This window comes from Myotis nattereri (assembly GCF_964212035.1).
Source record: "Myotis nattereri genome assembly, chromosome: 14".
NCBI classification, from domain to species: Eukaryota; Metazoa; Chordata; class Mammalia; order Chiroptera; family Vespertilionidae; genus Myotis; species Myotis nattereri.
Window position 1 is genome coordinate 28,629,975 of NC_138089.1, and position 16,086 is coordinate 28,646,060.

A 16,086-nucleotide genomic window follows, 5' to 3' on the forward strand; every position below is an offset into this window, starting at 1 on the left:
TGTATTATTTTAACGATTACTCATTTATTTCAGTCCTTTGTATTCAGCATGTCTCTATTGAAATAAACCTACATTTCTATGAAAATTGAAGCTTTTGTTTTTTTGCGGCCCACATAAAGTTAAACCTTGTTTATTTGGCTCATGTTTGCCTTTGAGTTTGACATGCTTGACCTACAGCTACAGCAAACATTAAACAGTTCAACCCCTAGTCAGATTATCATAAATCCACATACCAGAAGCTTTCTTAAACCTTGGTTCCTATTACCCAATACAGCCAATATTGTCTGACTTTCAACCAAAACAACAAGCATGCCAAAAAAGGCAAATAAAACAGAAAGTCTGATGAGACAAAGTATCAGATTCAGATATGACACAGATGTTGGAGTTGTCAGGGAATTTAACATTATGTTAAGGAGTCTAATGGTGAAAGTAAATAATATGCAAAAACTGATGGGTAATGTAAGCAGAGATAAGAAAACTCTTAAGAAATAGTCAAAAGGAAATGCTGGGGGGAAAAAACGAACAAAGAATGCCTCTGATGGGCTCATCAGTAAACAGGACACAGCTGAGGAAAGAACCCGTGAGCTTGAAGATAGGTCAACAGAAACTTCCCTACTGAAGTGTAAAAGAAAAAAAAGTATCAAAGACTCTGGGAAAATCTCAAAAGCTGTAAAATTGGGATACCAGAAGGAGAGAAAAAAATGAGAGAATGAAGAAGAAATATTTCAAACAATAATAGCTAAGAACGTTCCAAAATTAATGACAGTCACCAGTAACCAGAGATCCAGGAAGTTCATAGAATACTGGGCAGCATAAATGCCAAACATCTACACCTAAGTGTATGTTATTCGAACTGCAAAAACCGAAGACAGAGAAAATCTTGAAAGAAGCTAGAAGAAAAAACTATTTTACCTATAAAGAAACATAAAAAGTACAGCTGACTACTGGTCAGAAACTATGCAAAAAGACAGTGGAGTGAAAAATTTAAAGCATTGAAAGACTGCCCCCCTCCCCCCACGAGCCTAGAGTCCTATATCTGGCAAAATTATCCTTCAAAAGTGAAGGAGAAATAATGTTCTCAGATCAGTAACAGTAGTACTTCAGAAATGCATGTCATTCACGTTTGGCTTATGAAAAATATTGATGTCCAGAGATGTTAAGTGGTTAAATCTGGAAGGGGTATACCCAAAGTTTTCTTTTTCTTTTGCAAATCAGTTTTTTTAAGTCAATGTTAGATATTGCATAGTTCGAACCTTTCATTTTGAAACTGGAGAAGCTGAGAGAAAGAAAACTGACTTATTTGAGGTTGAATAGAAAGTTATTCCCCGATTTGGTATCGGAACTCAGCTCTCCTGATTTATGTTCTGCTGTAACTTTGTTGTCTGTGATTGAGTTTGATCCTATTTAAAAATATTTTTCCTTGTGGGGGAGAAGACGACTACATAGAAAACGAAACATTTCAGGAAGAGGGTGCTCTAAAGCGAATCTGGACGTGCTCCCACCCCCAACCCCGTCTCAAAGCACCGACAGCCCAGGACTACAAGTTCCAGGCTGCCCTGCGGCACCCGCGTTGGCTGCCGGGAGGAATCTCCTGTGAGTCTGCGCGGGAAGTGGAAACTGCGCGAAGGAGCTGCGGTGGAAGGTCCGCCGGCGGCGGCGTCTGTTGCTCTGGTCACTCCTCGCCGCTCGCTTCGCGGCTCGACCAGCGCAGCCATGCCCATGAAAGGCCGCTTCCCGATTCGCCGCACCCTGCAGTACCTGGGCCAGGGGGACGTGGTGTTCAAGGACACGGTGAAGGTCATGACGGTGAATTACAACACGCACGGGAAGCTGGGCGAAGGCGCCAGGTCAGTCCGCGCCCGTGAGGGCGTCCCCCGTGGTTGGAACAACGTGCTGGTAACGGGGAGACCCGGGACAGCGCTGAATTCTGGGTCTGGCCCCCGAGGTTGGTCCATGTGACAGAATTGGAGGCTGGAGCAGCTTGGCCACGCCGTGCCCGCTGAGGTCGGGAGCGGAGGACCAGCCTCCCTCCCACCTTCCTCCCGGGGGGAGGACAAGGCTAAACCGGGGAGCCACGGCCTCCATAACCGCCTGGGACCCCCAGGCCGGCGGTGGGGAGGGGGCGGGGGCGGCCGTCTGAGTGGAGCCCAGCCCAGGGGCGGCGGGCCAGTTCCGGTCCTTTTCCCACCTGCTGCTGGCTGTGGGCGCGTTGCTGTCGGTGTCCCAAACGGGGGTGGTGCTGATGCTCCAGGGCCGCCGCGGGGGTGCAGTGAGAGCGGTAACAGCTGCTGGGTGTATGTCTTACATGCGCCGCAGGCTCTGAAAGCTGCGTGTGTCTTCTCTTCATTGGTCTGCACAGAAACCCCGTTGTGCCCAGGAAATGCACAGAGAGGCTAGGCAACCTGCTGCCTCTGCTCCGGGGAGAATTTCAGATTTGTCAATAAGCCAGAAGTTCAGATTCATATGTAAACCTCTGGTGTTTAAAAGGCCAGCCACTCAAAATGAGTGTGCAAGTCCCATTCTCACCTGCTCAAGTATTTTAATGCCCTCTAGGTCAGAGGTTCTCAACCTTGGCTGCACATTAGAATCACCGGGGAATCTTTTTAAAATCCTGATTCCTCCGGAATGAGGCCCAGAAATCAGGATTTTAAAAAGATTCCCAGGTGATTCTAATGTGCAGCCAAGGTTGAGAACCACTGCTCTAGGTAAATAGGATACAGCCAGCCGTGTGTGTGTCTTGCTCCTAGTGGTAAGGCTTGCCTTTCCCACCTGTGCCCTTTTTGTAATTTCGTGCCCTTGGGTTTGAACCTGCCTGACCTGCACTTTCTAGCCCCACTTGCACTTTCTTTGCTTGTTCGTGTGACCTCAGCATTTCAGCTGTCCCTTCATTCCAAGTGCTAGTGGCCATAGTCTAGGGCTGTCTGCTGGGTGTGTGGGGAACTGGTTTGTTCACTGAGGGCTAAGTCCCTACTCACCTGTGCCAGGTGTTCTTGCCTTTAAGATGCAGTAAGAGAAGTAACAGCTGTTAGTATTTATTGAGTTCTGCATTTGCCCTGAGCCTCAGGATTTAGGTAGATTGGCTAATTTGATAGTGGCAGGACAGTGTAAAGAAGTCCAGATGCTAATCACAGCACTGGTGCTTTCACTTACTAGTTGTTGACTGAGGGCAGCTTACTTAATTTTTCTGACCGCCTTAGTTGTAAAACCCTGCCTGTGGGGATTTGAGAATAAAGTGCGGTGCTCAACTAGAAGTTGCCTATCGTTCTTAAGTCTCTGCCCATGCTGCAGCAAGAACCATTTAACGATCCTGTTGAATCTTTGTCCTCGTAGTTTAGGGTGTGAAAAATTCCCACGGGTATATGTCTTGGTTTATTTGCGATGTTGGGATTCTCTGCTGCGGGGCCGGAATTGAGGTTAAGCCTAGGAAGGTAAATTCAGTCTTTGAGCTTCTAGCCCTGTGTGCTCTCCTGGTCTTCAAGGCTTATAGGTAGCACCCTATTTCCACTTCCTCCCCTAGAAGCGGCAGCTTTCAACTTGAACCATTAGAGTTTTACCTCCATGTAGTTAAGTAACTTCGAGAGCTCCTTCTCACTTTCTTAGCTTTAGACATGATCGTACCTTGTCACGATGGAAGATGTGGGTTTAGCTCTTTCACTACCATTGCCACTGCCCACCCTCAACACATGTATACTGCTCGGCCCTCCCACTCCCCAGTCTTCCCAACATAGTCATTTCAGAATTTGGATAGAATATTCAACGTTTAAATTAATATGATTCTGAAAACACTACATACAATTGAGCCAAATAGAGTACTATAATTATTTTTCCTTTTTGTTTTTGTAAAGATTTTTGTTTTCCCTGGAATTAATAATTGTCATTGTTTTTCTTTCATTTTAACTCAGATTTTGCCCCAAGTATAGAAGTCTCCCCAAATAAATGGTCACATAGTCAGGCTTTCTGTTGATTCTGTCAAATTTATCTTCTTGAAAATAGACTTCAGGCTGCAGTCTGGACCACTTGTCTTACACTGTCATCTCTTTGGCATCAACATGGAAGCTCAGAGCACTAACTTGCCCTGGTCACACAGCTAGAAAATAGTAGTTGGGTGATTGTCCTTCTGTCCTATGTACCACTCACATCTTTCTGTCCTCTGGTGTATGGGGCAGGTTGCGAAGGGTGCATTTAAATTCAGATCATTTGGTCCCTGGCTGGTTTGGTTCAGTTGGTTGCACTGGAAGGTCATGGGTTTGATTCTCTGTCAGGGCATATACCTAGGTCGTGGGTTCCATCTCCAGTCGATGAGGTAACTGATCGATGAATCTCTCTCACATCTATCCCTCTCTACCTCCCCCTCCCTCCCTCCCCCACTTCCACCCTCTCTAAAGTCAATAAAAAATAAATAAATTCAGTTATTTGGGGAGCCTTTAATTAAGGGACTACTGACAAAGGTGTGGGGAGGATTGGGTAAAAGAAACCACAGGGAACAGTGCAATACTCCAGGTCTAGGCTAGCGGAAGTGAGGGGAAGTCAGAGAGGGCTGCTTTGCCTGGGACTCAGCCAGGGGACGAGCTGGTGAAATAAACACCGTGACTTTATTCCCTCCCAGTTTTGCCGGTGCTCCCTGTTGGCCAAATGCAACAGAATCCAGAGGGCAAGGAATCCTGTTTCCATAGCCCATGTAGATGAACCATTCAATGTGGAGAGTAGGTGGAGAGAGATCCAAACACACAGTTGTATTGTAATGATTCAGTCAGACCTCTGTTGAGGGGCATTTAAGTTTTTTCTGTTCCTCTGCTGTAACTAATAATGCTATAGTAAACCCCACCCATATCTTTACGTTCAAATGTGAAAATAACTAGAAGCAGTAGAAGAATTGAGTCAAGATTGATGCTTTTAAAATTTTGCTGGTTCCAAACTGACCTCTAAAGAGGTTAAACCAATTTATATTATACTCTTCAGTAAATGTTTCCTCACTTCTGTAACTTTTTTTTTTCAACCTTCACCTGAGGATATGTTTTATTAATTTAGAGTAAGAGGAAGGGAGAGAGAGAGAAACATTGATGTGAGAGAGACACATCGATTGGCTACCCCAACTGGGGATTGAACCCGAAACCTAAGTATGTGCCCAATGGGAATCCAACCTGCAACCATTTGGCATATGGGATGATGCTTTAACTAACTGAGCTACCCAGCCAAGGAACTTCTATAACTTTCAAAAAAATCTTTAGCAATCTAAGGGGTGAATGCAATTATATATATATATATATATATTTTTAAATATGGAACGCTTCACGAATTTGTCATCCTTGCGCAGGGGCCATGCTAATCTTCTCTGTATCGTTCCAATTTTAGTATATGTGCTGCCGAAGCGAGCACGGATACAATTATTATTTTTTTAAATATATTTTATTGATTTTTTACAGAGAGGAAGGGAGAGAGATAGAGAGTCAGAAACATCGATGAGAGAGAAACATCGACCAGCCGCCTCCTGCACATCCCCCACTGGGGATGTGCCCGCAACCCAGGTACATGCCCTTGACCGGAATCGAACCTGGGACCTTTCAGTCCGCAGGCCGACGCTCTATCCACTGAGCCAAACCGGTTTCGGCGGATACAATTATATTTTAATCTACATGACTATTGGAAAGATATTGAGAATCCCTTCATATGATGATAGGTTTTTTGGCTGTCTGCCTATTTGTGGCTTTTGCCCTATGTTCTTGTTGAACTGTAAATCTTAACTAATGATGGGTAAAACTCTGTGACAAGGAAATTCGATTTTTTTAGAGACAGACTGGCAGGGAGAGAGAGGGAGTGAGAGAGGAAGAGAGATTGAGATTTGTTGTTGCATTTGTTTATACATTTGTTGATTCTTATATGTGCCCTGACCGAGGATCAACCTGCAACCTTGGTGTATCGGGATGATGCTCTAACCAACAGAGCTACCTGGCCAGGACCTCATAAGTTTTAATGTAGTTACACTTATATTTTAAATCTTCTAAGTTGAAAGGTTTTTCCACTTCTAGATTATAAAAATATTCTATTATTTTTATTGTATATTTTTAAATTTTTGTACAATCTACATGAAGTATATATATTCAATGAATTCTACATATGAATACACCTGTGTAACCATCATTTAAATAAAGATCAAAGATATTCATAGTTCCATTTTAACATTTATACTTCTGCTTTGGTGAGTTTTAGGTTAGTGTGCAGTGTGAGGTAGGGATATAGATTTCTTTTCCCTCGGATGGCAAACCAGGAGTCTGAATACCCACACTCAGAGAACACACTAACATTCCTGAAAGCTGCTGCTTTTCTCAGCCTTTTTTGGGAGGCAGAGTCCTCTGAGAATCTGATGAAAGTTCCAGACCTTTTCCCTTTAAAAATGAATACACAGGTATGCAAAATTTTAGGTTAAAAACTCTTGTTTCATGGGCTTAATTTTTCCTCCTTTGCAGGAAATTTGTGTTTTTCAACATACCTCAAATCCAATACAAAAACCCTTGGGTGCAGATCATGATGTTTAAGAACATGACACCATCACCCTTCCTTCGATTCTATTTAGGTGAGTAAGGGGGCCTCTGCTGGGCTCCAGGACTGTTTCCTCCCATCCGTCCTTCCTTTCATAGCAGTCAGGTGACCTGAGGTACAAGCTCTTGTGAACTAACATTGCTCCTGTCACCTTGGTTTCAATGGCCATTGAGATCTGGATGCCTCTTCCCTCTCCTTTGCCAGACTTGTTTCCTGTTGCCTTCATATGCCTCACACCACACAGACTAATTTTTCAAAATTCCTTGCCACACCTTTGTTTATACCTTTGCTCATGCCAGCCCTCTGATGAAATCCCCTTTCTACTTTCTTTGCTTATTTAATTGAAAAAATAATCCTTTAAGACTCATCTTGAGCATCACCTCTCCCAGGAAACCTCCCCTCTCCTGTCTCCCAAAGCCCCTCTTAGGCTGGCCACATTCTCTTGAAAAGTATATGTCTGTGTGTGTCCACCTGGGACCAAGTGAACTTTATTCAGTTAAATATGGCTTAGCACCCAGAAGTCAGAAGACCAGAGATTTTGGTCCAGCTCTCAGTCATTCTGACCCTGAGCAAGAAACATTCCCATTGCTTTATTTCTTAAGTAAAGGCATAACATCTACCTTACATGGTTAAGAGAATCAAATGAAGTCTAGAATGGGAAATGCTTTGGGGAACAAAATAATGTTCTTCCCATTTTATTTCTGGCCCCAAATGGCCAGATTATTTAGCAAATATGCTAGGTACCCAGGTACTGTTTTAGGTACTTGGGTGTCAGGGAGCCATACAAAGATCTCTGCCCTTGTAGAGATAATACTCTAGCAGGAGAGAGAACAAGAAACTTAACAAGCCGAAACCGGTTTGGCTCGGTGGATAGAGCGTCGGCTTGCGGACTGAAGGGTCCCGGGTTCGATTACGGTCAAGGGCATGTGCCTGGGTTGCGGGCACGTCTCCGGTGGGAGATGTGCAGGGGGCAGCTGATCGATGTTTCTCTCTCATCGATGTTTCTGACTCTCTATCCCTCTCCCTTCCTCTCTGTAAAAAATCAATGAAGTATATAAAAAAAAAAAAAAAAAAAAAAAACTTAACAAGACAGTATGCTAGAAGGTAAGTGTGATGAAAAAAAATAGAGCAAGCTAAGTAGGTGAAGAGAGTAGGGGTGGTATGACAATTTTGTGTATATATTGTGTTTGCATTGAAAAAAATTTATTGAGGTATAATTTGCTCATAATAAATGCACAGGTTTAATGTGTATAGATTGATGAGTTCCTACAGTTGTGTTTTATGTCACCACTTTCCCAATGAAGATGAAGAATACTTACTTTTATTGATTAAAAATATATATATGTACTTGTTATCAAATGAGGATATTTTTTAGAGTGGAATGGAGGGGGAGAGACGGAGAGCAACATCGATGTGAGAGACACATCTATTCGTTGCCTCCTGGACGTTCCAGGACTGGCTCATGGGATCGAGCCTGCAACTGAGGTACATGCCCTTGACCAGAATCCAACCCACGACCCTTCAGTCCGTGGGCCGATGCTCTAGACACTGAGCAAACCAGCCAGTGCTTTAAATATATTTTTATTGATTTCAGAGAGGAAGGGAGAAGGGGAGAGAGAGAGAAAAACATCATTGATCAGCTGCCTCCTGTACACCCCCTACTGGAGACCGAACCCAAAACCCCAGGCATATGCTCTAACTGGCAATCGAACTGGGACCTCCTGGTTCATAGGTCGATGCTCAACCATTGAGCCACACCGGCTGGGCTATTTTTATTGATTTTAAATTTTTTACTTTTATTTTGAGAGAGACAGAGAGAAAAACATCGATTGGTTGCTTCTTGCATGCGCCCCTACCAGAGATTGAACTAGCAACCTAGGTATGTGCCCTGACCAGGAATCGAACCTACGCCTTCTGGTATACAGGATGATGCTCCATCCAACTGAACCACTCTGGCCAGGGCTCAAGAACATTTCTATTACTCCAGAAAGTTCTCTAGTGCTACTTTCAAGTTAATTCCCCATTCCACCAGAAGCAACCACTGTTACGATTTCTTTCACCATAGTTTATTGTTGTTTGTTTCAGAATTTCATATAAATAGAATCTCACAGTATGTACTTTGTGCCTGGCTTTTACTCATGTTTTTGTGACTTATCCATGTTATATGTATCAGTAGTTAATTCATTTTTCTTGCTAAGTAGTATTCCATTATAGGAATATACCACAGTTTATTTATCCATTCACCTGTTGATGAACACACGAGTTTTTATTAACTACCAAGACAGAAATATGAGATTAATTTATTAGAGATAAAAGAGGGGTGGGTAGGGAAAATCTTCATATGGCAAAGCAGGTCTGACATCTCGAAAAGGAAAGGGAAAAGGAAGGCGGTCTGGACAGGAGGCACCTAAGATGGTGGTGAAGCTCTTAGGAAGTCTGGGCCGGCCCCAGGGGAAGTCGTAGCTCCACTCGGAGCAGAGATGGCTAGGTCCTAGACCTAGGCCAAGGAGAGCCTGTGCGTGGCTCTGGTGGGTTCCCGAAACAGCAGCTGGGCTCTCAGCTGGCTGCTCCTTGCAGGAGGGCTTCCTCAAAGGAAGCTTTGAGTGGTGCGCCTCCCTGGCTGTGAAGGGTTGTTCCAGGTTTTGGCTACTAAGATAAGGTGCTTGTAGTATCTTCTCAACACAAGTTGTCTTTGTGGACCCAGGCGCTCAGCTCTTCAAAGCCTCTGCCTCATGCTGAAGAGATGGGTAATGTTCTTAGAAACTGCCTAATAGGTTTCCAAAATGATTGAGCCATCTCACCTCCAGGCAGTAGTTTGATTACATGGACCTTAAAATCAGAGAACCTCTCCGGCTGTAATCAGAGGCCATGTGACTATGAAGAATGGCCAGATATAAAACATTGCTGGCTTTGAAGATTGAGGAAGGGGTCATAACCAAAGAATGTGGTTGTGATTCCACTCATATGTAATGTTAGAACAGGCAAGTCCATAGAGACAAGACAGTGTTTGCTAGGGGATGGGATTGGGGTGGTGTGGGGTATAGGACATGACTGCTTAATTGGCAAAAGAGCTTCTGTTTGGGGTGATGAGAAAGTTCTGGAACTAGATAATGGTGATAGTTTTACATTAGTTTTACATTTTGAATGTACCAAAACCCACCAAACTATACACTTTAAAATGGTTAAAATGGTGATTTTTATGTCATGTAATTTACCATATACAAAAGAATTTTGGCCATTCCTGTGGGTTTTAATTGAAATTTTAATTTGCATTTTCTCATAACTTTTTATTAGCTATTCAAATCTGTTTTGTAAAGAGTATAATTGTGTCTTTTGTCCATTTAAAAATTTTCTGAACTCTCATCCTCTTTCACTGACCTATGTCTGTCCTTACACTAGTGCCGTCCTGATATCGCACACCTTGTTTTTTGTAGTCTTATAAGTGTTCAGATCAGGTAGCATAAGTCCAACTTTGTGCTTTTGCTCCCCACTCCCTTTGGCTAGTCTGGGTTCTTTGCATTTACATGTAAACTTTAAAATTGGGCAAGTTTCTGGAAAAAAGCTTGTTGGGATTTTGATTGGAATTACATTATAGATCATTTTGAGGCGTATGGATATTTTAACAATATTGAATTGAGTATGTTTTGTGACTATTGTAAATGGTATTTTTAAATACCATATTTCATTTCAGTTTTTTGGTTAGTATAGTTGATTTTTGTTGTTGCTAATCCTTACCCGGGGATATTTTTCCATTAACTTTTAGAGTGAGTGGAAGGGAGGGGGAGATAGAAACAGTGATTGGTTGCCTCCCACACGCATCCTGAGTAGGGCTCAGAATCGAGCCTGCAACGGCGTATATGCACTTGACCAGAATTGAACCTGGGACCCTTCAGTCCGTGGGCTGCCAAACCGGCTAGGGCTAATTGATTTTTCTATATGGAATGTGTCTTGCAACCTTGCTTATAAACACATTATAGTTTATTTTCTAAATTCCTTAGAATTTTCTACATACACAATCTTGTCATCTGCAAATGCAGTTTTATTTCTTCCTTATCAATTTTTTTCTTTTTTTGTCTTAATTCATTGGCTCAATTGGCTGTAATGTTTTGCATTTTTACCAGTAATGTAAGAAAGGTTCCATTACTCTGCACCCTTACCAGTACTTAGTATTGCCCATTTAAAAAATTTTTAGCCACTCTTAATAGCTCATTGTTATGACTAATGACTAATTTTGGTTAAATGTTCATTCACATATTTTGTCCATTTTTTAGTTGATTGTCTTGAGTTTTGAGTTCTTTATATAGTTGACATACAAGTCTTATCAGATATATGCATTCTGTACATTATCTCCCAGTCTATTGCTTATGGTGCCTTTTGAAGAACAAAATTTTTGAATTTTAAATTCAGTGTATCAGGTTTTTTTCTATAATCACGTTTTTGATGGCATATTTTTGCCTAGGTTCTAAAGATTTTCAAGAAGTTGTAGGCCCCTGGTCCATTTTGAGTATTTTGTTTCTTTTTTTAATGTTGGGAGTAAAAGTCTAAATTCATTTATTTGCATGTGGCTATCCAATTGTCCCAGCACCATTTGTTTAAAGGACGATTTTTCCTCACTGAATTGTTTTGGCATCTTTGCTGAAAATCAATTGACCATAAATATAAAGGTTTATTTCTGGACTCAATTCTGTTCTATCACTCTGTAGTCTGTTTTTGACTTGATTACTGAAGCTTATAGTAAATTCGAAATTGGAAAATGAATGTCCTTCCTCCATTTTCTTTTCAAAATTGTTTTGCATGAATTTTAGGCTAAATTTATCAGTTTCTACACAAACACCTGCTGGGATTTTGATAGGGATTACATTGAATCTATAGACCAGTTTGGGGAGGATGGCCATGTTAATGACATTGAATCTTTCTATCCATGAACATGGAATTTTTCTATTAAAGTAGTATGTTTTTGTACATACCTAAAATTTATATCTGCTCATTATAAAGAAATATCGGAAAATAAGTGGTAGTATATAATGGGTTATGTAAACAAATATATTTACTTTATTGTTAAAATATTCCTCCTTAGCAAACAGCAGATGACCGTTTGAGGCTGCGGAACGCTCTTCTTTCTGTGCTTTCTGTTTTCAGATACTGGTGAGCAGGTTCTCGTGGATGTAGAGACCAAGAGCAATAGAGAGATCATGGAGCACATCAAGAAAATCCTGGGCAAGAATGAGTGAGTTGCTGGGGTTCACCTGGAGGGGAGCAGAGGTCTTAGCCCAGAGATTTTGAGAGAGGAAAGGGACAGGTTCTCTGACTGTGAGCCAGACACTCACCAGAGTGTGGGCTGGAGAGTCCGTTCCATCTGACTTGGCTGCTCACCAGACGTGTAACAGTAAGTCATCCATCCCTCCTGGTCAGTGGGAAGCTGAGATGCAGCTAAAATACTTGCACTGTGTGGCCAGAAACATACCCGTTTGGAGATGGTAGGTGACCAACCCTGGGGCCTGCCGTGACACATCCCTTTTCTCTCCATGGAGGAAAGAAGGGAAGGGAAAGAAGCGGAATATCTTTGAGAAGGCACCTGGAGGCATTTCCAGGCCCCTTTATTCTGATGGTCTCATTTGTCAGAAATGGGGCTGCCCCTAGCTGTCTTGAGGGCTGACTATTCCTGTGCTGGCCTGGCGTGAGTGTGCTTTCCAAGTGCCTTCTGCCCTGGGCCTGACACTGCTCACATCCTGAAGGCCTTCCCTGTGGAGGGCAGGGATAGGTTTGAGGAGTGAGAAGCGTGTTAGGAGACACAGGAGATCCCAGTCTCCCCGGCTGAGGGTGGCGCCCACTCCGAGAAGTTCTGTGCTTCGCAGAGGCTCAGAGCACTGTTGCCAACACCTTGTTGCTGTCTGTGCTCTTTGGCAGGGAAACCCTCAAGCAAGAAGAGCAGGAGAAAAAGGAGCTTTCTCATCCAGCCCACTTTGGACCTCGAAAGTATTGCCTGCGGGAGTGCATCTGTGAGGTGGAAGGGCAGGTGCCCTGCCCGGCCCTGGTGCCCTTACCCAAGGAGATGACAGGGAAGTACAAAGCAACTCTGAAAGCCAGTGCCCAGGACTAAGGCCCCAGGCCTGTGGGCGAGGGTTACCTTGGCCACAGGGAGATCCTGGTTCTGTCCCCAGAGACTCTGCCAATAAAATGCTCCTTAATTCCAGCAGCATGGTGTGTATCCAGTCTGCGAGGCACAGGAGGAAGGCCTGCATGGGAACAGGACTTTGGGATTAGGAAGGTGTAGGGCCACAGCCTATTGACATCTTGGTCTTGTGGCTTTTTCCCTGTCTCCACTGATTTCGACTCCTCTTCCAGATCCTACTCTGAAAATTCAGTTGAGTCTGGTTGGAGCTAGTTGTGGCTGGCAGTGTGGATGTTCCCCTCCATTCAGGCTCTCTGGGCATCTTTCAGAAATCCTGGGGCAAACCTTTGTGTAGTGCTCACTTTTAAATTAAAGCCAGCTGACCTTTTCCTCCTGAGGGACCTGGCTGTGGAAGCTGCCTGTTCACCTTCTTGCTTGTTCAAGTTTTTTTTTTCTTTAAATATATTTTTTTATTATTTTTTTTACAGAGAGGAAGGGAGGGATAGAGAGTTAGAAACATCAATGAGAGAGAAACGATCAGCTGCCTCCTGCACACCCCCTACTGGGGATGTACCTGCAACCAAGGTACATGCCCTTGACCAGAATCAAACCTGGGACCCTTCAGTCTGCAGGCCGACGCTCTATCCGCTGAGCCAAACAGATTAGGGCACTTGCTCAGTTCTTGAGTTAAAGTTTGGAAGAGGGTGTGAGGTGTTACTTAGTAGTTCTGCCTAGTAGTCCTTTCCTCCTTAGGACATGGATATTGCTGCTACTTGAGTTTTGCTGGTTTTAGCGCTTAGGAGACACCAAAGCCCTCTAGGGTCAGTTTAAGAATAGGTTTACTTAATCAAAAGTAAAGGACCAGCTGGAAACAGACCCGTGGAAACAGACCAGGAGACTTTGACCAATGGATGCAAGCAAGAAGGTGGGCTTATGGGGGGATGAGGACACATTTGTAATACCTTAACCAATAAAGAAATTAAAGATTAAAAAAAAAAAAAAAAGGTGGGCTTACAAGAGCAGGTTTAAGGTCTGAGTTCCTCTCTGATGGGAGCTTTGGTCAAGGCATAACACTTGCTGTAAAATGGGAATAAGGGCATTACTCCATGAGGTAAGTTAGTTATGGGAAATGAATGTGAAACTAAAATGTGTGTTTTGTTGTTAATCCTCACCCAAGGATATTTTTTCCCCCATTGATTTTTAGAGAGTGGAAGGGAGGGGGGAGAGAGAAACATCGATGTGAGAGAGACACATCGATTGATTGGTTGCCTCCCACATGTTCCCCAACTGGCCGGGTATCCAGCCTGCAACGCAGGTCATGCCCTTGACCAGAATCAAACCCGGGACCTTTCAGCACACAGCTGTTACTCTTTCCACTGAGCCAAACTGGAAAGGGTAAATGTGTTTTATTTGAATGTTGGGAGATTATCCCATTAAATTGAGAAACCTGGCTCTTTTCACATCTGATGCTCAGGTTATGGTTTCCTGTGGTTTTGCACCAGACCTGTGTTCAGGGTGATAGCCTTGGAGGGATTAAGAAGGGGAGGTCTGTTTGGGTCTAATGTGTAACTGGCAGGTTTACTTCAATTTTCTTTAATTGAAATTCAAAATCTTGGTGCCCTCTCCCCATCACCATTTTGAAGGGTGGCTAGAAAAATTTATCCTTCATTCTAATCCCTAGTTTCAATTCCTGCAGTGTTTCTAACAATCCCACCTGCTGACTGTAGCATGGCCTTCACACCAGCTGATTGGACTTCCTACTGGGCCTCCAAGCCTTTTCCGAGAGTTTGTTCCTTTTGGTTTGTCTCCACAGCTGGTGAGACAAAGGGCCTTAGGGAAGTATTCCTTCCCTACTTGGTCCACAGGGCCCAGAAAGGTAGCTAGCCAGGATTGCCCCAAACCAAGCTAGTGACCCTTCTTTAGAGAGAGAATGAATGTCCAGTGCCTGATGGGAAAGCACCACCATTACTGTTTTTTCATGGGCTATTTCATAGACAGATAATGATTCATGAAACGAACACCACTAGGGGGCATTATCTCTTTAAACAGTTATCTTCCATTTCCTACTTCAACAGTGATAAAAGATTTTAAAATTTACAGAAATGGGAGGAACTTATTGGAGATGATTGCTATGAGGATTTTTATAATTCATCTAGTTTCTTAATTTTATTCACATAACCAATGCTCGCCAGAGGTTTTCAACCTTGTTCTGCTGAAGTGACCAATTTCCTTTTCCTTTTGAAAGCTATTTGGCTGCCAGTGGGTTCTGCCAAGAATCTTGACTTTGGACCTCAGAATCCTCATCTGTAAAATGCGTCAGATGACTTCTGAAACTTTAAGAATATGTCTGCTCTGGTCCGAGACCTGGCTCTGTGTCTGTGATGGCAGTCTGTGAGTTTTGGCAACCCAAGCCCTGTTCCAGAAACAAGTCCAGTGAGCCATCAATGGATGGGGCTAAGTCACTTTTGGCTAAGGTGAGATGAGAGCTACAGGGTTCTGACTACAGTGGGGCCTTGACTTATGAGTGTCCCGACTAACGAGTTTTTTGAGATACCAGCTGTCTCTCGGCCGATTTTTTGCATTGAGTTGACAGAGTAATTTGAGTTAACGAGCTCGGTCTCGGAACGAATTAAACTCGTAAGTCAAGGCCCCACTGTACTAAGGTGTGTCCTCACCACCTACTCGGTGTTTAGGTGAGGGCGCTCTGGGGACTCCTGGTGGTCAGGCATTATTGTTATTACTATTGTGAGGAGAAAGGATAAACAAGATGCACATTAGTCTTTAATTAACTTTTAATAGTATAAACCTCATTTAGGTAGTAGTATTAAGCCACAACAATGCCACATTGAAACAGCATTTAATAAAATGCATAAAGCTAATTCATGCACTGCAATACTCTATATACAAACACAACAATGCAAATTCTTCTTCAAGACTGAAGACATTGATTAGATATAAAATTCAATTAAAAAAGAACATGCTATTTTAAATGCCATCACATAAAGCTGATTTCAAGCTACAGCTTTTAACAGGTTTTAAACCTGGAATTAAAATGTAATGGCATAAACAATATTTTCTATATTGAGAAGGGCAGAGGGTACAGAAACGGTCCCAAGAAAATCTAACACCCAAGTTTTCCTTTAATGTCTTTTAAAAGGGCTGGTAATACTTAGCTACATTTTAACAGTTCCAAACTACAGGTAAAAACTATGGTTTGTACTATGAAAAATGTGCAGCTTTTCAGTTATAAAACTAGTTGAACACTGGTTTACAAGATAATTGGGGGGATATAGAAAAATATTCCAGCACTTGAGTTGTACGTGGCAGCAGCAATTGAGTCCATGAATGCTCTTGTTAAAATGACAACTGATTATACTTTCCTAGAGAAAAGCCAATTATTTTTCATGTAAAGTCTATTTCCAAATGTTATCCAAATA

General features: G+C 42.8%; 1 protein-coding gene across 1 annotated transcript; it reads left to right on the forward strand.

Annotated features, from left to right (window-relative positions):
* Nucleotides 1–282: 282 nt before the first annotated feature.
* MRPS25 (mitochondrial ribosomal protein S25) lies at nt 283–12,730 on the forward strand. The gene is made up of 4 exons (XM_081105672.1): nt 283–1,847; nt 6,465–6,571; nt 11,677–11,764; nt 12,445–12,730. Exons 1-4 carry the CDS (start codon nt 1,714–1,716, stop codon nt 12,635–12,637), a joined length of 522 nt encoding a protein of 173 aa, XP_080961798.1. The 5' UTR covers nt 283–1,713; the 3' UTR covers nt 12,638–12,730.
* The last annotated feature ends 3,356 nt before the right edge of the window (nt 12,731–16,086 follow it).

Bases quoted from the DNA above. Each gene is read 5' to 3' on its own strand.
- MRPS25 (XM_081105672.1), top strand. From the start codon at position 1,714: ATGCCCATGAAAGGCCGCTTCCCGATTCGCCGCACCCTGCAGTACCTG. The intron at 1,848-6,464 runs GTCAGTCCGCGC...CCTCCTTTGCAG, and splicing joins AAGCTGGGCGAAGGCGCCAG to GAAATTTGTGTTTTTCAACA. The intron at 11,765-12,444 runs GTGAGTTGCTGG...GCTCTTTGGCAG, and splicing joins AAAATCCTGGGCAAGAATGA to GGAAACCCTCAAGCAAGAAG.